This window comes from Dermacentor silvarum, chromosome 11 (genome assembly GCF_013339745.2).
Source record: "Dermacentor silvarum isolate Dsil-2018 chromosome 11, BIME_Dsil_1.4, whole genome shotgun sequence".
NCBI lineage: Eukaryota > Metazoa > Arthropoda > Arachnida > Ixodida > Ixodidae > Dermacentor > Dermacentor silvarum.
The window spans coordinates 17,581,073-17,606,140 of record NC_051164.1 but is presented as its reverse complement, the minus strand read 5'-3'; the positions used below and the strand labels follow the sequence as shown (position 1 = coordinate 17,606,140).

General features: G+C 48.3%; 1 protein-coding gene across 1 annotated transcript in view; it reads left to right on the top strand.

The window, feature by feature from the left end:
- LOC125941264 (uncharacterized) overlaps positions 1–23,603 on the top strand; it is an 85,944-nt gene extending 62,341 nt beyond the window's left edge. Inside the window, exons 4-6 of the mRNA XM_049658235.1 lie at positions 16,686–16,873; positions 21,485–21,734; positions 23,469–23,603. Coding sequence (XP_049514192.1) covers positions 16,686–16,873; positions 21,485–21,734; positions 23,469–23,603 — 573 coding nt within the window. The remainder of the gene's footprint in view (positions 1–16,685; positions 16,874–21,484; positions 21,735–23,468) is intronic.
- The last annotated feature ends 1,465 nt before the right edge of the window (positions 23,604–25,068 follow it).

The window sequence follows — 25,068 nt, the reverse complement described above, 5'->3', positions numbered from 1 at the left end:
TCGACCCGCTATCTTCAGTGCCCGACTGAAGATGTCTGCAAAAGTTATGCATTTTAGCTTGGGCGGACAATATATGTTAAGGATATGTACTTGTGGGTCAGAGCGTCGCAGGGGTAACACTGTAACCATGGTGTACGAATATGTTATCTGTAGGTCGAGGTCTACTTCATGTGCTGTGTACGCTTTGTGTACAAGGATGCAAGTAGATGGATCTCGCTGAAATGTATTGTACCCTGAAATTTTAGCTGAGGCCCCGGGCTCCTGCAGAGCCACGATGGGTGTTAGAAAATGCAATGTTTCTAAGTAGAGACGAAAATTAGCACGCTTAGCAGGATTCTTAAAGCCCCTACAATTCCACTGTACGATCGACAGTGGTTCCTGTCTTGATTTGGCACGCCTTTGTCTAGTTCCCTGCGCCATGATTAGCACTAGTAGAAGCTGACTGGCTCACCGCTGTTCGAAGGGCAGTAACGAGCGGGACGGCTTCGGTATCATCCTCACCAATATTACGGCAAACTTTGGAGGGGCAGCCCAGCTCCTTTACGGGTCCAGCCCGTCTAAACAATTTGGGACTAGCCTGAATCCAGGACTTTATATTTTGGGTCACCGCAGCGGTGATTTGCTGAGTGAGCGTAGTCACCAGCCGTTGCATTTGTGCCTGCATGGTCTGAGCGATCATTGTTGGCAGCGGTGCCATCTGGTCGGTGACACTTTTCTCGAGAGCCGCCATGCGGCTTTCCAAGTTACTGTTTAGGGGGCCATATGTCACCGGTCCCATGCCTGAGCACAATGAGACCGATTCGTCACCACTATCCAGAGATCCTGGAAAATGCGGCTCTGCCCTAACGTTTTGGAGTGCAATGACTTTCTGTTCTAGCTGTTCATTTTGAGTTCGGAGACTGGCTATTTCCTTCTTCAGCTCAAGTTCTAGGGGCGAGGAGGAGGAAGAGGGGGTGGAGGCGATCTCCGCCCAGTTGCTCACCTTGAATGTTATGGCCGCTTTGCTTTTGCCAAGTGGCGGGAAGTCCCCTTCCTGGAAAGCTGGCGGCTTGACACTTTGCCCGGATGTCTTCCTGTTCTTATTCTCCTTAGAAAATGACGTCTTGTTTCCGGCGGAATTTTCTCTTGCAGCCTTGTTACCGGTAGCAGGCCCGGTGGCTTTTCCGGACTTGCCCGAGGACGCACCTCCGTTGTCGGTAGGCTTGCTCGTCTTGTTGCTGGGGGCCCCTTGTTGCTGGGTTCGTGGACGTTGAAGTCGGAGGAATTTTCAGTCTCTGAGCCGGTGTGGTGGGCCTCCCCACAGACCATGCACGAAGGGGTACACTCGTGTTCAGCTAGGCCCTGCTCGGAGGCGCCTACTCTCTGGCCACAATAGCCACACCTTGTCAAATCCGGATGCGGGCAATTGTCTATCCGGTGACCGATGGTGCCACGCTGGTAGCAGGCTGGGACGGTCCTCTTATATTCCCTAACAACTGCGCATTCACAGTTGTAGTGTACGTAGCGGGGCACTCTTCGGCCCACGAAAGTGAGCACCGCCACATTAGATGTTCCAAGCTTTCGCACGAAGGCCAGATCACCCTCGCGCCACACCACCTTGCCTTTAAGTGATGTCGTTGTCTCGTCCGCCCGCACGGTGATGACGCCTCGACACACTTCTCCGTTGAGTTTGACATGACCCCGGAGAGGAATGGAGCCAGATCCCACGTTGAGGTTGAAATCACGAGCCAGTTTGTTTGCGGCCTCCACATGTTGCGTCCCGCTGACAATCAAGTTCTGCGTCCATACTGGCCAGACGTTGAGGGTTGTGCCAGCTTCGTCGCCAACTGTACTGGGCGATGGCCGCACCCAGATCTCCAGTCTGGAATACCGTCTTCAGGTGCAGAGTTTCACGAGGCTTTAACACCACGATGATATCATCTGCGCTCATGGGAGTGTCGCGTGGGCGCCACGTAGCCGTCTTGCTCCTCGGCTGTGCAGCGCGAGCACTGCCGTTGCAGACGAGGCCGCTGGGGTTCCCGGCAGCCGGCTTTGACATCAGCGGCGCAGCTGGGACGCCGCCCTTTGATGCCATCTTGCGCTGGGTATCTTTCCGTCGTAGATTCACGAGCTGGAAAAGGCCTTCATCTTTTATATTTGAGAGTCCATTTTCGGTGGTAGCAGCCTGTTGCACATCAACTTGAGTGCAGGCCATGGCGACTGGGTCGTAGCCGCGCTGGGTAGCGGCCGCCATCGTACGGAGTCTTCGGAGAAGGCCCCGTACCGCCGGAGTCGACGCTAACCTTAACGCGGGTTAGCGTTCCGCGGCGTGGCGAAAAGACAAGTTGGGCGAAAAATCCCCAAATCTTGGCCCACCTGCGTCGGATCGCTATCCACAGGTTCCTCGTTATGTTAGGAAGAAGGTCGCAACCCTTTCAGAAGGGTGACATCGAAATTTTCGCGGTTGTTGGCAAATATTGCCGGAGCCGAAGCGCAGCACGTCCGATCCCACCGCGCGCTAGCAGCGTCTCCCCCGTCAGCCTGCAGCTGCGGCTTCCGGTGGGACGTCATCCACTCAGCTCGCGGGTCGTGGCCGCGGCAGCTGAAGAACAGCTTCCACCGTGTTGTCACCGCCTCCGCGATCCACCCGTCCTGTACCACCTTCAGCTCCTTCTGCCTGCTGTCGTCCCAGAGCGTAGCTGGGCTGCTCTCTTCGGCTACGTGTCCCTTCTCCCATTGGCCACGTAGCTGCGCGTGCACTTTTGCGCTTCTTCTGCTTTCATGTTGTATTCCTTTTATTCAGACGCTCTTATTTTCTAACTTTTTCTTTATTTCTGCCACCGACTTCACGTGGCTTCTTGTTCTCTTCTTGTCTTCTGCCTTTTCTTCTTCTTTCTTTCTTCCTTTATTGGCTCATGACAACCACAAGCCAGCGACACCCGTGAGATAGAAGTTCACGTAACTGAGCTTCGCAGCATCGTCCCGAGGGCCAATCTCCTACGTCGTATTCGTCGAAACCGCTGAAGATGGGAGGATCGCGTTGATGCATTGAGCCAGGACAAATCGATGTTGGCGATGCCGGAGGTGTTGCTTGGCTGGCGTCGTCAGGCATGATGGCCGGCAGTGTCCGATTATGTAGTTCCAGGGTTGGGGAAGTAGTACCCAGCACCGCTCCACCAAATATTGTAACGTAGATCGAAGACGGAGTCTTGAAAAATAGATGCTTCTCTTTAATGGCGGGCCAGAAGAAGAACGTGCAGCCTACGCGCTTCGTCGTCTTTCATGGCGCCGACCTTTGCGCGCACCGTCCCGCTGTGCGTGAGCCCCACATCATTGTGTCAATTGCCCCCCGTGCGAAAAGCGACCGTCTCGGTCGCGTCAAAAAGTTCTTTCAGCCATGACAAGAAATGGAGTTCCTCAGGTGCATCTGGCGTTCACGTACGCGCATGGTATGGATTCATGCGCACTACATGAACAACTTCAGCGCGAGGACGACGACGGAGCGAACCGGGGTCGGAACTGCAGGGGACGACTTCGTAGGTTACGTCACTGAGGCGGCGTGTAACCTTGTAGGGACCGAAATACCGGCGGAGCTACTTTTCCGAGAGTCCACGGCGACGGATGGGCGTCCAGACCCACACGCAGTCGCCGGTATTGTAATGGACGTCGCGTCGACCCTGGTTGTATCGAAGGGTGTCGGTATGCTGTTGGCTCCGGATACGATGCCGAGCAAGCTGGCGGGCTTCTTCGGCTCTTTGTACGAACTCTTCCACGTGTTCGCTGGTCGGGCTATTATCATCCACAGGTAGCATGGCGTCAAGCGTTGACGTGACGTGGCGCCCGTATACAAGTTCGAACGGCGTAAACTGTGTAGTCTCCTGTACAGCAGTGTTATACGCGAAGGTGACATAGGGTAAAATCTCGTCCCACATTTTGTGCTCTACGTCGACATACATGGAGAGCATACCAGCCAGCGTTCTGTTCAGACGTTCCGTTAATCCATTGGTTTGAGGGTGATAGGCAGTGCTCTTGTGGTGAGAGCTGTGTGTTAGCTGGAGAACGTCCTGCATAAGTTCGGCTGTAAATGCTGTACCGCGATCCGTGATGAGAGCAGAAGGTGCACCATGTCGTAGGACGATGTGGTGAACGAAGAACTTGGCCACTTCATACGAATTTGCTTGCGGAATAGCTTTGGTTTCGGCGTACCGGGTTAAGTAGTCGGTAGCGACGACTATCCATCTGTTGCGCGAAGAGGTCACTGGGAATGGCCCAAGTAGATCCATTCCTATTTGCTGGAACGGTGCTTGAGGAGGGTCCATAGGGTGGAGAAAGCCAGCCAGTTTAAAGGGCGCTTTCTTGCGGCGCTGACAATCGCGGCAGGTCTTCACGTAGCGTTGAATGGAAGAAAAAAGCCGGGGCCAGTAATACTTCTGTCGTATCCTTGCTAGTAGCGAATCCCAGGTGTCCCGCGCATGGCTCATCATGGCAGGCTTGCAAAATGTCTTGGCGCAGCGCCCATGGCACGACAAGGAGGTACGTATTTGGACCGCTTCCGCAGTTTTTCCTGTAAAGGACGTTGTTGCGCAAACAGTACGATGATAAGCCGCGCACGAGCGAGCGAGCAACACCTTCAACTCCTTGAAGGTGCTCGATCAGCGGCAGCAGCTCAGGGTCAGTGCACTGGTGCTCAGTCATCTTTACGGCTTCGACAACGCCGACAAATGGCAAGTCATAGTCAGGGTCCGATGATGTCGTAGGGAGCGGTGCGCGTGACAAACAGTCAGCGTCACTGTGCTTCCTTCTAGATCGGTAGACAACGGTAACGTCGTGCTCTTGTCAGCGCTCTTGTAAGCTGACAGCCTTAAAGGGTCTACCGTACAAGTAGGGTCGGAATTTACTGATTGCCCACACAACCGCTAAGCATTCTTTTTCAGTGGTTGAGTAGTTTTCTCAGCCTTGGTGAGACTGCGGCTCGCATAAGCAATGGTGCGTTCAGCACCATCTTGCCACTGCACAAGAACTGCGCCGAGACCCGCATTGCTGGCGTCAGTATGGTTTTCTGTGTCTGCGTCTTCGTCGAAATGAGCAAGTATTGGGGCAGCTTGCAAACGCTGGCGCAATTCATTGAACGACTGCTGCTGCTCGTCCGCCCAAATGAAAGGCACATCGTCGCGTGTAAGCCGTGTCAGAGGCGCAGCAATTCTCGAGAATCCCTCGACGAAGCGTTTATAATAGGCGCACAAACCAAGGAAGCGTTCGACAGCCTTCTTGTCTGTGGGTGGTGAAAACTCGGCGACGGCAGCTAACTTGTCGGGGTCTGGTCGGACGCCTATAGGACCAACGACATGGCCAAGAAATTTGAGCTCTTGGAACCCAAAGTAGCATTTTTCAGGCTTGATGGTGAGGTCGGCACTACGGATCGCAGCGAGGACGCTCTCGAGTCGTGCGAGATGCTCGTCAAACGTGCTCGAAAACACGACGACGTCGTCCAAGTATACGAGGCAGGTTTGCCATTTGAGTTCAGCAAGCACGGTCTTCATCATCCGCTGAAAGGTGGCAGGTGCGGAACAGAGACCGAAGGGGAGAACTTTGAACTCATAAAGGCCGTCAGGTGTCACAAACGCTGTTTTTTAACGATCCTGTTCATCAACTTCAATTTGCCAACATACGGATTTAAGATCCAACGAAGAAAAGAATTTGGCATGTTGTAGACGATCCAATGCGTCGTCGATGCGTGGCAGTGGATAAACATCGCGCTTGGTGACACGGTTCAACTTTCTGTAATCTACACAGAAGCGTAACGTCTTGTCTTTCTTTCTGACTAACACTACAGGGGAGGCCCACGGGCTTGTGGACGGCTGGATCACGTCGTCTTGGAGCATCTCTTTCACCTGCTGCTTGACGCTTCCCTTTCCACTGGAGACACTCTGTAAGGATGCTGGCGAACAGGACGTGCGGATTCATCCGTAATAATGCGGTGCTTTGTGATGGACGTACGCCGTACTTTGGACGACGTTGAAAAACAGTCGGCAAACTCGTTCACGAGACTCAGTAGTCGGTCTTTCTGATGGTCTGGCAGAGTAGCGTTAACGTGAATCCGTTCTTTTAGGCTGGGTAACTCAGATTGCTGAGACGATGCGATTTCCAATGTGCCAATGTTAGTAACATGAATGATTTCTCGAAGAAATGCGATTGTCGTTCCTCGCGGTACAATGCCGATACTCGTTGCTAAAGTTTGTTAGCAAAACGACTGAACATTTGTTTTGCACCTCAAGAAGCCCTCTGGCTATGCAAATGTGGCACTCAAGAAGCAGGGGTATGTTTGCCTCAGCAATTCCTTCGGCGACGTCCTCCATGTCGCATCGGACAAGGGTAAGCACACTGCTCTTGGGTGGCAACGTGACGTGATCGTCGGCAACGCGAAGCGCGATGTCACGGTCGTTGTCATTACTGTGCGCTATGGCTTGCGTAGTAGCGAAACTGACTCTAGACTCTTGCAGGTCGATGATAGCGCCGTTCGCCTGAAGGAAATCCATGCCAAGTATAAGGTCCTTTGAACATTCAGGAAGAATGACGAAGTCGCCGATGTACGTGAAGCCCCGAATGTTGACTCGTGCCGTGCACTGGTCCATTGGGGTTAAGAGGTGCCCTCCGGCAGTACGAATCTGAGTTCCGGCCCATTGCGTCGAAACTTTGTTCAGCATACGTGCGAGATTCTGGCTGATGACAGACGTGTCCGCACCCGTGTCGATTAACGCCGTGACTTCGTGGTCATCTATCGTAACTGGTACGTCGCAAGATACTGACATCGAACTGCACTGATTTCTCTGCGTCTCAATTGCGTCATATCGCGATCGTCGTAGTGGAGGATCTTCAGCGTTCGCAACGTCAGCGACCTCACCTGCGCAGGTCGCTGTACTCAGTTTTCCCGGGAAGCAGGGCTGGGTGAGCGACGCCTTGTTGCGCTCGGCGTGATGAGGGGGCTGGAAAACCTGTTTCGGGCGAGTGACGGTGACCGGGTGTCATGGAATCGTAGGGCAAACGAGGTCCTGGCGTCCGCGAGGTAGGCTTCAATCTCTAGGGGGCGTCCGCCATTTCGTGGGCACGGCGCATTCAGTGAAAATGCACGGAGCCCAGCTCGGCGGTAAGGACATGCCCTGAAGAGGTGATCGGCTTCACCGTAATGAAAACACAAGGGCATCCGGTCTGCGGTGCGCCATACGTCGCTCTTGCGGGATGGTCGCGCTTTAGCCATGAATGGCGTGCGGCGAGGCCTGAAGTCGCCAGCTGCTTGTTCCACGGCGCGCACACCATGGAAGTCCGGCACGTCGCTCACACCGTGAAAAGTCGGCGACAACGAACTTCGCGCAACTTCCGCATACGACATGCGAGGCTGTGGCTGCCGTGTCTCGGGCTGTGGTGTCTCGCTTGGACTGCCTGCCTGATTTCTTCCCGGACAACCTCAGCCAGAGCGAGCCTGATGCCTGGGCTACCTGAAGCTTCTGGAGCTCTTCTCGAACAACACGCCTAATGAGCTCCCGCAAGGCGTCGGTATTGTCAACAGGTATATTGAGATGGTCACGTGATAGAGTCGACACGTCGCGGTTGTACTGCCTTGTTCGCTGCTGCAGTGCCTTTTCCATTGATATGGCTTCCGCGAGAAACTCTGCAACGGTCCTTGGTGGGTTGCGTATCAGGCCTCCGAATAGCTCTTGCTTGACACCACGCATTAAGTTCCTGAGCTTCTTTTCTTCCGTCATGGACGGATCCGCGCATCGGAAAAGTCGGCACACATCCTCGACAAACATTGCGACGCTTTCGTTCGGCCGCTGTACTCTAGCCTGAATTGCAGATTCAGCTCGCTCCTTACGATCGAGGCTGGCATATGTGCTGATTAGCTGCCGTCGGAATTCGTCCCATGTTGATAGGGCCGCCTCACGGTTCTCAAACCATGTCCGCGCATAGTCCTCGGGGGCAAAGTAGGCGTTGTGTAGCTTGCGCTCCGGAGTCCAGCCGTTGAATTCTGCGACACGCTCAAAGTGATCGAGCCAGTCCTCAACATTCTCGAAGGTGTCCCCATGGAAGGATTTGGGGATTAGCGGCTGATTAAGCACGACCTCGGTCGGTGCAGTTGAGGAAGAAGACGAAACTGATGTACTCATCGTTCTGACTCGGTTGGGTAGAGGCTCGTGCTCCGGTGGCAGTCCTTGAAGTCGACGGCTTGTCCGTACGCGAACAGGAGTCAGCTCCACCGGACTTCGTACTGGGCTTGTAGGCGAGGTTCGATTTGGGAGTGGTAGCATGTACCCAGCACCTCCACCAGAAAAATGTAACGTAGATCGAAGACGGAGTTATGAAGAATAGATGCTTCTCTTTAATGGCGGGCCAGAAGAAGAACGTGCAGCCTACGCGCTTCGTCGTCTTTCATGGCGCCGACCTTTGCGCGCGCCGTCCCGCTGTGCATCATCGTGTCAATATGTAATGCGGTTTATTGAGAACTCAGAAGCGCGACCGTCTCCGTCGAGCGTCAGACACCGAGAGCGCGAGCCCCTCTTCGTCGGCGGGCCGATGATGATAGCGCGTCCATAGGGAGCACCAGTAAACTTCGCTACATTTGTTTTATTGGATTTAACCGAAAATGCTAAACGCTAATGGCGTTTTTCCCTGGTCGATCTGGAGTAGGATTTTTTGCTCCACGGCTGCGAATCCGCATTTCACTGGTCGAACTGGAGCGGGTTCGCGCTTTCCACTGGTCGTTTCGGATCAACTCGCTCCGCGCCGGATCGCTCTCACTTGCTCCGCTGCCGAGGCGCGGATTCTTGCGGAAATAGGACGAGAGTATACGTCACTTCCGCTCGCTGGGGGACGGCGATCTTGGTGGCCATGGAAACATGCAGAGCGGAAGTCGATATTTGTGACGTGTGTGTGCAGACTTCCTGTACGATCCAGCGCGGAGCATTTTCGCTCTCCGCTGGCAGATTAGAGAATTGCGAGCGCTCGCTCCAGGATTTCGGCGGCCGCTCCAGATCGACCAGTGAAAAACGCCATAAGATTACATGTAGATGTTGTTTAGCCTAAAATACGCAATGACCATAACTGTCGCCCTAAACAGAACCTGCAATATGATGACTAAATTTCTCTAATTAGCTGCATGCTATGTAGCAACTACAGCGCAATGTTGTTCTTTAGACATATGAAGTTGGCGAGTCCCGAGATCCCAAGTAACATTTTGCATTAGAGTGTGCCTATCAGTTCCTAATATAAAGTACTAATAATCTACAGAAATCAGTTTTTGTTCCTGTTAGCAATTCTGCCCTGGGAAAAAATTCTGTGCGAAAGGCACTTGATGGCACACAAGTTCGTATTTCGTAAAACTTGTGCTGTCAGTTTTTTTTTTTAGCGAATGGTTGTGTTTTGCGTATTGCGTTGCTTTTTTCTACAGTTACAATGTACCCCTTAGGAATTAATTTTCTCACTTTTACATACTGCTGTCATATTAGCTATCCCAAAAAGCAACTGCGCTAAAAATACTGCATACAGTAAACGGAACACGCTATATGCTGCACTGTACTATACGGTCCAACCATTAAAATACAGGTGTTTCTCTTATTATGTTTTACACAGCATTTTCATTATTTGGAGAATGTATATCTGGGACAAAAGTGCCCGGGACGTGCGAGCGTCAACCGAATTTTATCGCTGTATTATCTGCCGGTAGCACTCGCACTAACGTCTGCGTTCGGAAAGTGTACGCCTGACCCACTGTTTCCGGTGGTCTTGAACGCAGGTGATAGCATGACTGATCCCGGCTGAATGCTAGCGATGCAATTCGGTCGATGCTCGCCCAGCCTGGGCACTTTTGTCCCCGCCTTTAATGCAAATGTCATGAAGGCAGCTCATAGCAGCACCAGCAGGTCGCAATTGTGAAACTTTTGTGGCCTACACATTGACACAGGGGAAAAGATAAAGCACTTTTCACTTTCCGATATGAATGAACGGCATGTCATATATACAAAAATGCGCGAAAATTCTTTCGTCAAGCTCTTTAGATCACAGAAGCAATTTTATTTTCTTCAAGCATAAGTCTTGCACTCTTTCCTGGTGAAAGGTCTTCTTGACCCCACATGCCTTGCAAGGATAAACTTGCTGCAGTTAGGAGAAACAAATAGTGTTGGTGAATTTCCATCCTAAAAAAGCGGCAAGAAAGGCTAATCACTAAACACAACAAAGCGGTAACTTGTGTTAGAAAAATATGAACATGGAATACCAGTGTCGGAACAAGTAATGTTGCTGTAGTCTCCATTTCGACAAAGGTACTTGTCATCAGCGCAGCAACTGTTTTCCTTGGCAGCGTTTAGTATGCGTGCATAGCTCACTAACTACTGCCCTCATTGAAAGTAGTTATATATTAGGACAAGAGAAGCGCGTGTTAAAGTAGAAGCAGGAAGGCTATGTTTAGCAGTGATTGTGATGGAGCGGGAAGGTGCACTGCTGTCAGTGCTGACTAAAAGTAGGGGTGACCAAACAGAAAACGATGGAAACATGTAAGCAAGCATTATACCAGTAGACCTAGCCTTCCCAGAAATCAAAATAGGAATTAAGATAAACTGCTTAGACATTTGGAGACCTAGCAATGAAGAATTAAGGAAAACTTTCTATAAATATATGTTTGGTCAAGATAAGTGGAAATGGCAAATAAAAGCAGATAATTATACACATTTTGTCGAAAGCCGGTGAAGAAAAAAAATTGACCAAGTTATAAATAATGACATCAAAATTAAACTAGGTGTCATCAACAAATAGCAAGGAACCGCCTGTGAAAAAACAGGACGTGCAATATGATAACGAGGTGCAAGATTTCGAAAAGTTGAGCACTGTCTGTATTCATGGCGATGTTGACGACTTCAAGTTTCTGTTTTCCCGATGAGCCGCCGTCTTACTTGAACAAGGAATTGCGTAATTTTTCAAACAAGTCTAAGTTCAGGGGATGTTCAAAGCTTCAATTTTAGTTTAATGGGAGAAAATGGTATGGACAGCTCTAATGAGTGAACATTGATTGAGCAATATGAACCACAGGTGTAAGCTTAAAATTTAAAGGTCTCAATGGACCTTAGTTCCGGCGAAGCAATAGCTGTCTTTTTGGCAGCACAGAAGTGTTCACATTATACCGCATTTACTCGCATAATGAACGCACTTTTATGAACGCATAATTACTCGCATAATGAACGCATAATGAACGCAAAAATATGCGCGAAGTTCGCGTGTGTGTTTATTATGCGGGGTAAAATTTTCCGAGATTTTTTTTACGCGACCGCCTCCAAAAATGTGGCAGTTTCACCCGAAAGGCGAACCGTCGATAGCGATAGCCAATGCGTAGAGAGCTATACTTATAATAGTAGTTTTATTGGCCGTATAAACTTGCAAAGTAACTTAACCAGCATGATGTCGGCGGGCACAGGCAAACATGAACACATCACACTCGACGACCGCGGACACTCGCTGTCAAAACGCTGGTGTGAGGAAGCGTGGCCGCAACAACGAGCGAAGTGACCTTACCTTCGTTCTGTGTATCGCTTCAGCGCAAACTGACCGGCGATAACGGAGCACGCACAAAGGTAGGAGCCGCCGTCGTACCTAGACTCAGCCCCCAACGCAGATCGCTTTCAAGATAGGGCGCGCGCGGCCGCGCAGTGCGCAGTTCATGCACGCGACGGAATACGACGCGTTTCCTCGCCGCTTTCCTTCCTCGAACGCCAGGGATAGAGCCGCGATCATCGGCGCCGACGGCAATAATGCGCCTGGAGTGTCCATATAATTGCTATCACAATAAATGTACGAGACATAACGGTACAAATCCGCATCCGATACGGTGTTCGACACAATAGTACCCACCGTACGCCATGTACAACAAATCGTACCGTGTCTCTCATACTTCAGGGCAGCAAGTTCAGGGTGCGTTTATTACGCGAGAGAAAAAAATCCTAATTTTGGCGACTAAAGTTGCGGGTGCGCTCATTATGTGAGTGCGTTCATTACATGAGTAAATACGGTACATGCTGGCAGGAGTGCTTGCAAACATTACACTTGTTGCAACAATGAAAAGGGAAGTTTGGCAAGAATCAGTGACAGAAACAAGCAGCATTCTACAATACTGGTTAAAGTAATCTGAAAGTACTGTCAAAATTATTCTACCCCCCAATACACAGAATAATTACACACCACATAGATGCTTATGGTGCCAATCATGTTACTGTAACACTAGGCACGAAGTGAGGAGAATATGGGGATCAGAGGGATCGATTCTTTTTGTTAGGAAATCAAATATGCTTTTCATTAATGTTCCATTCCAACTCCAAAAGGAGCAGTTTGTGAGGTGGTTACCGACGCATAAGAAAACTCGTTACATTCTGTGCAGCAGAACGTTGCCGACGAGGTGTCATGCACACAAATGCACTCTTTCAAGTAAAATGAGATGCTGCATTCAAACCTCGTGCAGACGTGCCAACCTTAGAATTCGAAATACCCCACAGTGGAAGGCAAAAAGTTTTAAATTTGTTTAAAATACAAAAGAATTGTTTGATCATTAAATATACTTACAGTTAATAAAAGATTCACACTATGTTCTCTACAGGTGCTCTGAACAGGCACCATAATTTTACAGTGGTAGCAAGTTTAATCTATGGTGCAGACAAAGAGGCAGGAGTATACTCCATATTGACGCCACATTTCCCATTCCAATGTGGTGGAGGCTGCGCACTCAAAAGTAGAAGAAACTAGTGTACCCAACGATTGTGTAATTGACGACACCTGTGCACTAGCAGGTACATGCACTAGCAGGTACATGTGCACTAGCAGGCACTTATATTTACACAAGCTGTAGTTACTGCACGTTGTCGCCAGTGTACCAGTACACATTGCAATACATTTAGTGCAAGTTAAAGCTCTGTAATTAATTAATTTCTCTCGTATGACAGATAGCGTGCAAATAAGTGAAGCACTATGTGACGTTCCATACGGTGCAGCACCTTTGAAGAGCCTGAATCACCACTAGGTGGTGACATGAGGCGAAGACCATGTTCTGTGTAAACTAGTGCACATGAATAGCGTAAAGCGTTGGAGAGCGCATTTAGTATCAGTTGTGAAGGTTTTTATGTTAAACCTCTAAGGAGTTTTGAAAAATAGAGCCCGTTTTCTGTTTAGAGGTAGTGAAACGTATGGACAGAACGTGTACAGTATGATCTTCATTCCCAGACAATCGAAGCAAACAGCACCACCCTATGTGTGATGTACGCTTTCACATTTGCTGCGAAAAATTCTTAGCGTGGGATGCTGTGGCCAGCAGAGAAACTGATATCTGGAGCAATATAATGTATTAAATACTGCGATTTCAGAGCTTTCACTACTGTTTAAGCATTATCGGGTCCTATACGAAGAAAATGCGGTATAAATACAACATGTATCACTCACGTCGCGACCTCTTTGGAGGTACTTGGAAGTCTCAATTATCAAGGATTCGAGATTAAGATGAGAAGACCGATTTTATTCCTGTGCAGGAATGGCATGACTCCAATAATTCTTGCGTTCGGTTTTAATTTATTTCAATTGGAATGTCAATGCATCGTAAACGACATCGCATGACATATTTTAGATTAAGTGTTTCCCAAATTTAGGGAAATTCATATTCGCAAATGCCCTTGTTGATGATACCATGAATTTGCTCAGCGGGAGTATTTCTTTAATATTCGCAAGATCCGAGGCCCTTGATCGCAATTCTATGAACGCCTGGGGTTCCTGCGACCCTCTGATCTCATCAGGAAGTTTCCGTAAATCACCTACAAGGTTTCTTGTGATTAATGTATATCCGCTTGTACGGGAGAAACAGGGAACTTAAACAGGTGAATTATGCAGCATAAGAATGGTGTCAGCAAGAAGCAGGCATCAAGAAGCGCTGTCGCTCGACAGGCATAGACCATCAAACACAATAAATATTGGAATGATTTAAAGTTTTGACAGTGTAATGAAATCTGGCTTGTAATCTATATATTAACTCCGATTGTTCAAGCTGCTACAACTACCTTCACCAGGAACGTTCATAATCACCGTCCTATCTGCGCCAAATTATACCGACGAATATTCAAGCCTCCATAGGATGTTTTTTTCACTGCCGGTTCTCTCTGGGAAAGAGGTGTCCATATAAAGACCATACCATCGATGTATTTCCGTCTTTTGGTTAAAGATACTGGAACAATTTCACACTCAAACTGCATTGAGCTTGTGCAACTTCTGTGCTTGAAACTGTTGATATCCTTTCCCTTTGCCATCGTTAACCCACCTGAGTTAGCTAAGTTGGTAGAAAAACTGTAGGAGAAAGGTGCCGAGTTGGACTACTGCCCTAGGGAACCTTTTCACGTCCACTGCAGGAACAAGCCACCAAGTCCACCTTTGCGATGTATTCCATGCGCAGAATGTTGTTACTGCAATGCTTGGGCACCATATGAACGTAACAGTCAACAGCTTTGAACAGAATCTTAACACCACTACACCAGCTCATTTTGTATTTTCAAACGCCTCGTCGCAGCAAGCAAGCATGTATGTACAATTTCTCTAAGGACAACATCAGCTTTTTCAAGATAAGATTGACGTTCAAGTAAAGTGAACATTGCAATGCAAACATCATGGGCTCACTGATGCAGCCATGAAATTATGATATGTAGACACATTATATACTGAAACTGGTTTTTTTGAAGTGCTGCATGCTTCTCGGACTACTTCTCCAATTGGGAGAGCTGTGTCCACTACACAAATAACTGATGAAGATTAAAAAAAAAACAATTCCAAATGTAGCAGTATGTTGTTGTTAGCAGTATGTTGGTCCTTTGCTAACAACTAGCACGCTTTTTGAGGTCCCAGCTTGCCTCGGTCAAACACACAATACCGCAGGATTCGCTTTGCTCCAGCACAAGCCACTTTACAATGAAATGTGTTCAGAGCCCATGCCCTCAGTTTTCTGCTTTGGAAACAGTTACCGTGTGGTCAGCTGGCGCAGAGAAAGGGGACACAACATAGTGTGTGCATCACTAATCTCTACTATGTTTTGCTGGATGAAGCTTCGACGCCAGCTGAGCCGGGCGCAGGTGAAGCCAACGGAAGTACGATATCGAGCAGCGGTTTGTCCCGGAAGCAGAGCGTATGCTGATCTTAGTAGTCCGTGTGGTCACATGATATTGCTGCCGTAAAAATTTTTCTTCGTGGTTTTCCACATTTTAGTAGGTGCTGTCTCTACATTTGTGGTAAGAACTTTTACGATTATCTGGACCCTTACGTGATAGTTTTTTTTTTCTTACATAGTGTTTTATCGTTCACCAGTGTTTTCAGTGCTCGCCACTCATGTTAATGACGGTCTCTGCGCTGTGATCGAAAATTCTGGACGTTTTCTCTCAACGCCTGCTTCGGTAGCTTACGGCACAACAGGCATATATTTTAGGGGAAGTGTCGTGCTCCCGTGTAGGAGAAGTGCCGTTGCAACGTAGTGAAGCTTCCGGCACATTGTTGTCTTCAGACGAGGGAACTTGACGCGCTATCCGGCCACCTATAGTAGAGATCAGTGTGTGCGCCCTTGTATACTGGCTTCGCTTTCCAGTCGGAACATTGGCAACAGCTCCCAACTTACTTTTCTCAACCGGTGACATGTGAACAGAAAGACACATCACTGTGTGCTGGTTTTATGGCTGCCTACACATTCTAGCAAATCGTTAAAAATATAGTGGGTTCATTTTTACTACTGTTACTGGACACGCTAGTTGGCTGATAGAAATGCGAAACATGTCACTAGCTCTGTGACAGGATGCAAGAACCGAAACATACACTGGAAAGCTGGACTCCAATTGAACTTTGCTTGGCACAGGACTATAGCAGGCAAGTATGGTTACTGTGCCATCTAGCCCTCTGTCAAGTAAAAGTTGAAAGTGTTTATGGATATCTCTACTATTTCTGAGCCATCGAAATGCACAATCAATGTTTCAAGTTCACAAATTGTCGGCCTTTGATTACCCATGGAATTTGTTTCCTACTTGCACATGCAGTAACCCCTCTGTTGTAAGCAAAATGAGTTTTCCACCATTCCATTCCAGTTTGGTTCATACGCAATGGCGCATACCAACTGACCTATGTTGCCTAAGAGGCTCCTTCAAGAGTAGCATCTTAGCAGTGCCACATATAGTGACCATAGGTTGGTCCGAGGCATGGTATGAACCCTTTTCCTAAGTACAGCAGCCCGATTTTCTACTCGTTAGACAGAGGATTTCGGAGGGACGCAAGTTTGCAGAAAGGAAGTTATATACACACAGACTCGTAGATAGACTTACCACAAACTTGGTGAAGTTGCTGAAGAATGCTAATTGCAATAAATACATAATCGCTTTGCTTAAATCTTGATATTACTATAGTATTGGGAAATAATGCGTATTAGGGCTCACGTTGGTCGAAATGAGACCTTGGCTTTAAGTTCTTTGGCTGTCTTATGGAAGTTTATCGCTGCCTCTCTAAGCAAACTGAAATGTTTTGTATGTATTAGGTTTGTGTGCTTTAAATTGAAGTACGTAAAAGACAATCTTGAAGGGCATGCTTTGTTCCAGGCTGGCACCTATAACGAAAGTAATCACATAGACCGCACGGAAAAATTCTCACATTGTTGATGCATTTTGCAGGAGCAAAAAAAACTCTTTTCGCAAATAAAGGAGAACTTCTACAAGAAATTCAAGCGAGATTCTGTCCTTCCTACATACGCTGATTATGGGGGAAGATATCCAATGCTCTACGACTTCGTTGGAACCCATCTGTTGATTCGAGACCCCCATGACAACGCGATATCAATCACAGCAAGCCTCAACACTGAGTGAGAATCATTCATGAATCGATTGACCACTGTGTGTGTGTGTGTGTGTGGGGGGGGGGGGGGGGGGGGGCTGCAGGGTCTTATTCAAGCGATATTCCAACATTCGCATGCAGCGAGAAGCAATTTTTAGGGTACCCATTGTCTTTTAGCGCAATGAAAAACCTAATCATCCCCATGACCAATCCGCAGACGGACGATAAACGTCGTGAAAATTTCTTCGTATTTTCTTTTACTCTGTAGTCGTGGTTTGTTCAATTCAAGTGCTGTAAACAGCATAGGTGAGCGCAATATCCATTGCACGACGGCATTGATGGTAATCAGAGAAGGGTTGCCCTTAGTAGGAAAAACACTTTGTGTACCAAGCTGCTGCTCACAAGCTTCATACCTACAAAAATCTATAATTGCTTCTGCAATAATACGTACGTGCTCTCACAGTTTCCAGTCCCAGTATAGGTGTGATATACAAAGTTTCGATACTTCAGTTAAAATAGTAGAAGAAAGATTTTTTGCTTGTCGATTCTCTACTTTTCCTCAAGTTCTGCCGAAATAATTAATCTTAGTTTCGACATTGTCTTATTTATGAATTGACCCAGTGATTTCCTGGGTATTTAGCTAAATAAATGCTAGCTTTCTTTAATGCTTAGGAACCTACCTGCTGCGATGTCAGAGCTAGCATAAACTCGTGTGGCCAACTGTCAGGCGCTGCTGAAACTAGCCGTTCGGTGATAGTGGGCGCATGCGGACCGCTCCTCTGCAATACGCAAGCGGAGAACGCATGTGGTAGATCATCTGTCTTTGTATGCAAAGGATGTATTGGGTGCGAATTCCAATACCGTTGGGAACGCACCAGTTTTTCTAATGGGTACAGATGCCCGCTAGCCTGATGCTCGGCTACTTGTACACGTTCGCATGTCGTGATAGGGCCCTTTACAAATTTTACAGCGTAGCTGTTGTAACCTCGCTATAATGATCATTACGTCGTCCGTAGGTTCGCCGAGCGGTGACAGTTCGCGTCGCGGGATCGAATCCCGGCCGCGGCGGCCGCATTTCGATGTAGGTGAAATGCAAAAAAAGCCCGTGTGCCCGTGTGTATTGCATGTTAAAGAACTCCAGGGGGTCAAAATTAATCCGGAGCCCGCCTCATAATCAGCACTGGTTTGGTCACGTAAAACCCTAGAAAGAAGGCAGCATAGCGAATGCGAGGTGGAGAGGAGTGAGGCAGTGGGCGGTGCTTAGCGGGAGAGAAGGAGCGGCGCGGCGGGCACATGTGGTGTGACGTCATTACTCTCCAATAAAACCCGCTCGCTCGCTTCGGCGGTCCTCGTTCTCGCAGTGGAAAAAGAAAGGACGTGGCGTTTGCTTAGCAATGGCGAAGACTACCGTCAGGACTCCCGAGGAAGAAGCCGCTCGACTGGAGCGCCGTCGAGAAGCTAATCGTGAACGGAAGCAGCGACAGATATCCGATCCTGAAGCTAGGGCTAGGGAAGTTGAAACCAAGCGTCGCTGAAGAGAAGATCCCGAGTTTAGATTGCCAAAAATGCCAAAAAAATTTATGCGCGGCTCTGCTATCGCAAACACCAGAAACCAGCGGGGATGGGGGCAACCCAGCAAAAGTTAGACTAAGGTTTGCCAATACTTTAATAGGCTGCCCGCTGCTCCGCTGATCCCTGGTGTTTGCGATAGTAGAGCCACGCATAATTTTTTTGGCATGGCCTTTGGATGCCCTTCGTCTAAAAACTGAATGAAGACCATTGGTTAAGAGCATTCCCCGCAGCTGTGTGATGAAGACGAAAGCTGCTGCCGGGAGTCAATAGGTAAAATAAGCACACGCGCACTCCTGGGCTGTGTTTCGGTCAATTATCACCCTAATCAGCCTATTTTCATGCTCACTGCAAGCAGAAGACGTCCAGTGATATCCAAATATCAGCGACATCCAATTACACCTGTCTTGCTTTAGCTGATTACATCTTGCACGAGCTAGTTTCTGCCATCCTCGACTGCGCTTCCCTAGCCTTTGCACTCATTCTGTAACTCTAATGGTCCACCGGTTATTTGCCCTAGGCATTAAGTCGCCTGCCCAGCTCTAGTTTTTTCCCCTAATGTCAACTAGATTATCGGCTATCTCAGTCTGTTCGCCGATGCACACCGCTCTCTTCTTCTCAACGTTGCGCCTGATATTTTTCGTTCCTCGCCCTTTATGTGGTCCTAACAATGATTACTGAGTTTCTTTGCTAACACCAAAGCTTCTACCGTACGCTTCTCGGCTATAATGTGGTATCAATGCTTGGAAAGAGGTCGTTCTACCCCAGTAGAAGGTTTCCCCACCTAATAGGTGCGTTTGGAAGACGCTTGGAAAATTGCCGCCGTGACAGCGGCCAAAACACCCTTTTTTTCTTAGTGTTTGTGCCCCCACAGTGTGCGGCGATTTAAATGTCCAGGGCTCTTTGCCAAGGGTTCACTCTTAAAGAAAGCTGAGTGTCAGGCCGGGCAGAGTTATGCATTATATTGCCTAGACAGAAATCTAGCGCTGCTATACTGTAGCAAGCATGGGAATGCCGGTATTTCGTGGCTTCTGATTGGAATCGTTCTCGGAGACACCTTCGTGACGCGCCGGACTAGCACCATTCCGTAGGCCACAGAGGTTACTTTCCTACCAAAGCAGCGCGTGACGAGCTGCTCTGGCGAACTGCGTGACCACCCCAAACATCTTTTCTTTAATCATGAGTCCTATAAATGGATGTACAATTATACGAAACGTAAAAAAGTATCAGCGGGCCGCTGAAGTCGGAGGACAGACGACAAGGTTCACGTTCACTTTAAAACAGTTTGTCGTCGGCTCTTGCCTCTCTGCTTGATTACGCACTGCGGATGAGTACATTTTATTGAAAGATGAAATATGGGTGTATGAAAACATTTTATGATTTTATTTTAGGAACGCGTTAAATGCGCCGCCATATCCACGTTTTAGACGAAGCCTCGTACAACACCAACCAACACAAGCCAGCCAAATACCGTCATCCCCATGACGTCACCTCACCAGTGAGAGACCGTCCACAGATGGTGGCGTCAGATTTCTCTATAGGTAATATCGTGAGAAGATCTTTGGGGCCGGGGAACGCCGCAGCAAAGGCTCTAGCGCGAGCCCACGGCTGTGGCAGTGGTTGTTTGAGCGAGTCCTGGGCTGGCTGTTGATATTTGCACTTTCCACGCAGGCGCACAATTTCTTAGCTGACTCCACCGTACATGCAGCCAGTATAACGTAACGTGAGATGCAGGGGCTGCTGCGTTCAAGCGAGGCCAGGAGCCAGCAAACCGAGCCTTGTAGTGCATGCGTAGACGGAGCGAACTTGCTCATACAGCTTCGCTGCCTTACAAGTATTGGTGCAGTATTATTGGGCATTGGTGCAGATCGGGGATGAATTTTTTCGACTGCAATCTATACCTTACGTCCTCATCTATTTCACACTATCTCTAGAAAACTCACCGTTCTTTTTCGCATCTAGGACGTCACAATGTTCGTTCATTTCGCATCATTGCATATTTTATAGAGGCTCGAGTAGTATTTCAACACTTCATCTATCAAGTATGGAAGGAGCAGACACTAAAGTAACAGTTTTTTCCCTTTGGACCACTGTTTTCACGTGGTAGCATGTCTACAGACAATTGAACCGCTCATTCATATTTTCAAGCCGTTACAACTCGCTACAAACCCATCAACGAGTAACATGATCATCAGCCTTTATTTTACGTTCAGTGCTAGGACGAAGGCATCTTTTTAGGCTTCCGTGTGTTTTACGCACTCTTTACGACCTTCCCTGATCACGTGAGGGCTATAGAGAAAGCGTAAAAATTGCAATTTCTGTGTGCGATATTAAGCCGCAGTGAGGCGCCTGCTTTAGCGGTGTTAAACGTTCCAGGAGGCGGCAGCGATCCGTCGCGCGAAAGCGCTGCATCAAGGAGAAATGCGACGGACAGAGTAAGGCAGTACCAAATCAATTAGGCGCCTGGTAGAAGCGTTCCGATACGAAGAACGCCATGACGGCGTTACTACCGTTAACAGGGACCTTCGCAATACAATTGCTACTTACTCGCCTTTTTCTTAATCATTTCAATACATCTGCGGTGCTCTTCAGCCTCCTCTTCTGCAGTTACCTAGCTGGAGTCTTAATTCAAATAGGTCAGAAATTTTCTCTTTTTGTTTGGTTTCGTTAGGTAAAAAAAAGTATTCAAATCAAATACCCACCCGCATCGGAGGCGCAAAAATGACTTTTTGTGCTTTTCGGTTCAATTTGTCGGGACACGAGGCTACAAACTGCGACATGCCTCAGCTTATAGTGCTCCATGAATGCCGCCCATACGTTCGGCAACCGCTGTCGCATTCGAGCTCGAGAAACCCACTTGTACATTCATAAAGCATTCTCTGTGCTTGCAACTTCGAACAGATCAACTAGCTGTAGGTAACGCCGCTCAGGAGGTTCTTGAGGAAAATACGCCATGTAATAGAAGTGCACAACTTCACAGCTACAAAACGTGTCAAAATGTAAATGTCTACGTTTCGCGTTCGTGTCGGATGTTGTGATCTTATTGAAACCCTAGACTGTCATGTTCCAGATTTGGCAGCATCGAGTTGCTTCACCCGGGAGTCTTCTTTGTGAACAACTACATTGCTGCGCTCTTTCGGTATGATATGGGCCTCAATCCTTGGCCTAAGTTGCCACCGAACCATGTGTTGAAGCTAGGGAGGCCGGCATTCACATCCATGGTGCCCACCATCATCGCCAGAAAAGACGGCAATGTCAACAAGCTGATCGCTGTGCTGGGCTCCACAGGCGGCCTTGACAGCATCTCGACGTTGGCTCAGGTATAACGCCCTGCACATAGGAGTGTTGAGAGTTTCAATTATAATGCACAAATGGGGCAACTTGGTATGGGCGGGAACTACAGAGACAGTGCAAGTTCGTAATGAGTTGGTATTGTCGCTCCTACTGCTGCTGCTGCTGCTGTTATATGCAGCCTTTATGAAAGTGTTGTTCCACTGCCGTGACAGTTAAAAAACACGGGACACGGCGCTGATTGAGCTTACACAATTATCTTCTCCCTTCAAGCAAAACCAACTTACCGGAGATGCCAGGAGCAAGGAATTGTGATGATTTGAGTATTTGCATTTTCTTTGAAAAGGGGTCAGCGGCAAACAGTTACTTAGCCTGCTAAATATAATCACCTTTTGCTTCATCTATCACAGTTTAGGTTTTTTTGTCAATTTTTGCTTAATATTTATTTCTTCAATGAAACAACTATCGATATTGTGCACCTATACAATCCTGTTAACCAGTTCACCCTTTCACCCGCTTTGGATCCCAGTGCCTCTCGAAGGGGGACATTTCCTACGCGTCAAGCTGGAAGAATATTGACATGCGTACATTGGTTATCCTTATGCTGGGGACCTCTTTTATTGCGATAGCAATTATATGGACACTCAAAAGCAGATTTCTGCCGTCGGCGTCGCCGTCGCCGTAGCCGTCGCCGTCGCCGTGAGGTTACGTATGACGTCAATGGAGATGAAATCGTCGCCGCGCGCCGAACGCTATATGTGCGCGTGAAAGGGTGCGAGGGACGCGCGCTTTCACGGGGAGTGAACCCACGGCGGAGAACAAACGCGCGTTCTGCGCCTTGCTCCCTTAAGGGCTGGAGAAGTAGGCGTCTCTTTCCTCCTTTACAGTCACCATATATGTAGAGCAAACGTGCCTTCTTCCGACGCGCGAAAGGCCGTAGGGGGGGAGGGGGTAGGGGGAGGGAAGGGAGGCGACGTTTAGCTGCGGCACCAAGTGCCTATTTATATCACAGGCTCCGGCAAGAGTCACCAACGCCGCACGCATTTTGTGCGAACGCGGGCAAAACGCCGACGGCGTCGACAACAGTTCTGCGCGTTGCTGGTGCTGCTGCATGTCCAAATTTATACAGCTGATAAAACTACTATCCCTACTCCGTATAGCTCTCTATCACCACAGAAAACAGAAATTGCTATCGCAATTGATGCTTCGCCTTTCAGGTGAAACTGCGACAACTTTTTCACCTGCCAACTACTCGTAAATTATCGCTAGGTGCCAGGTGCGCCTGCATACGTCGGAACTTTCTCGAATCTTGTCGCCGATTCTACCTGTTGTCTGCGCTGCCACTGACAATTTTGTATTGAGATTGCACGTAGCGACGCGCAAAGTGATGCACATCCTAGAACGTGCGCGAGCACCAGCGATTGTGCTGGTATGCACGATGAGGAATGTATAAATGCCCTGCGCATTTTGCCCGTACATTAGTTTTCAATGATTGACGATTGTGCTGCTTCAGCGTTTATGTTCAGGACGCCCCGGCAAAGACGAGAACCAAGCTCGTAGCACAAAGACGACGTCAACGTCGTCTTGGCCCAGCGAGCAAGCCTCAAGCTTTAAATATATTCTTGGAAGAATGGACTTCTACCCCAGAAGTACAAGGTCAATACCGAGTCCGTGATGACCTGTATACAACCACGATGACAGCCCCAATACCACCATCAACTATCACCCTTCTACAACCCAGGGAGTGCACCTACCCTTCGTAGAGCGGTGACCCCGGGTCTTGGCTCGAGACGTTCGACAAAGGAGTCAAGCTACATCAAGTGGAAGTCAAGCTACGCCACGTCGATTTTTCATCGGAAAACACGGCCACGTCTTCGTTCGAAAATTCAAAGTGCTAGCTAACCATGCATATGTGACCTGTTCTGCAGAGTTTCTAAAGGCCTTCACAAGCATAAACAGAAAGAGCCGAACCTCATCTGGAAGCCTAAGTGCAGCTACCGAACGTGAACATTCCTGCCTGAACAGGCTTCCTCACTCTTTTGCGCTTCAGTGTTAGCCGTTTTCACGGTGCTCGCATCCAAGCATCCGCCTTTGCTTCGTTCGAAAATTCCCAAGACTGAAGCCGCTTTCTTTTCCAACATGTAAGGGTGCGCGCACCCCGTACACGCTAGGGCGCTTCTTCCCACCCATTATCTTGAACCATCACTGTCGTATAATAATAACACCCCTCATTTTAGAAATATTTCGCTTATCTACTTTTACCTCAGAAAAAGAGAAAGGCGCTTAAAGCATGACAAAATGTATATATGAAACTCGCTTAACTCTTTCCCTACCATGGGGAAAATGTTTTTTTAGTATGTTAGTTTTAGTATGTTTGTTTTTTCTGAAGCAACTACTGTACTCAATATTTAATGTAATCCATGAATATAAAGTCATGAGGGAGGTAGTGGCCTAATACTGCACCAGGGAGGCCAATTCCTGTTCTGGTGAGGGAGTGACTTTGATGAAGCTTAGTGGGCCTTTATAGTTTGGTTGCACCTGAACTAGTATAGCCCTACTAGCTCTCGGCAACATATATTTTTTTCTTGCCGGTGTCAGGCGATGAAGTTAGGAAATTCGCAGGCGCAAGTTGGAATACGCTAGCGCAAGACAGGGGTAATTAGCGATCGCAGGGAGAGGCCTTCGTCCTGCAGTGGACATAAAATATAGGCTGATGATGATGATGATGATGATGATGAAGAGCAAAATCACTGCACTTTTCACGCAGAAAAGTTTTGTTAAGGAGATGTAAGTCATAAAAATTATTATAAATTGTTAAAATCAAGATTGTGCCATAAAATTGAACAAAGTTTGTAAAGACATGCTTGTTTCTACCAAAAAAGTGTTAGAGATATACAAACTGTATGGCCGTATGTTAAGCACTATCTCCGAAAATAACTAAACGTTTCATTGAACAGGTGTATCGCTACAAAGATTTAACTGCAAGCACTACAGTTGGGCGTGCCGGGCGGCGGCCGCCGAACGTCCGGGCTCGTTTGCGTCGTCGTCGCTTTCGGACTTTGAAAGTCCGACAAAAAATCAGCATCCTCTGACCCAATGCTATTCGATGTATCGATACGATCAGCCGCAGAGGCAGCGCAATCGCGATATCTGCGGTCTCCCGAAGTGCGCGCGCCGTTTTCGCAGCCGGACATTTTTGCGTTCTGCTTTCACGATCGCGAAACTTCGGAGCGCGTATAAAAAAATGTCGCAGTTTGCGTATAAAAATTGCCGCTTGGCGGGGACAAAGCCAACTACTCTGAAAACAAAGATATAGTTTCTCCTCTTTCACGTCCGATGGCGCAGTGTGTCCGTGAGCGGCGG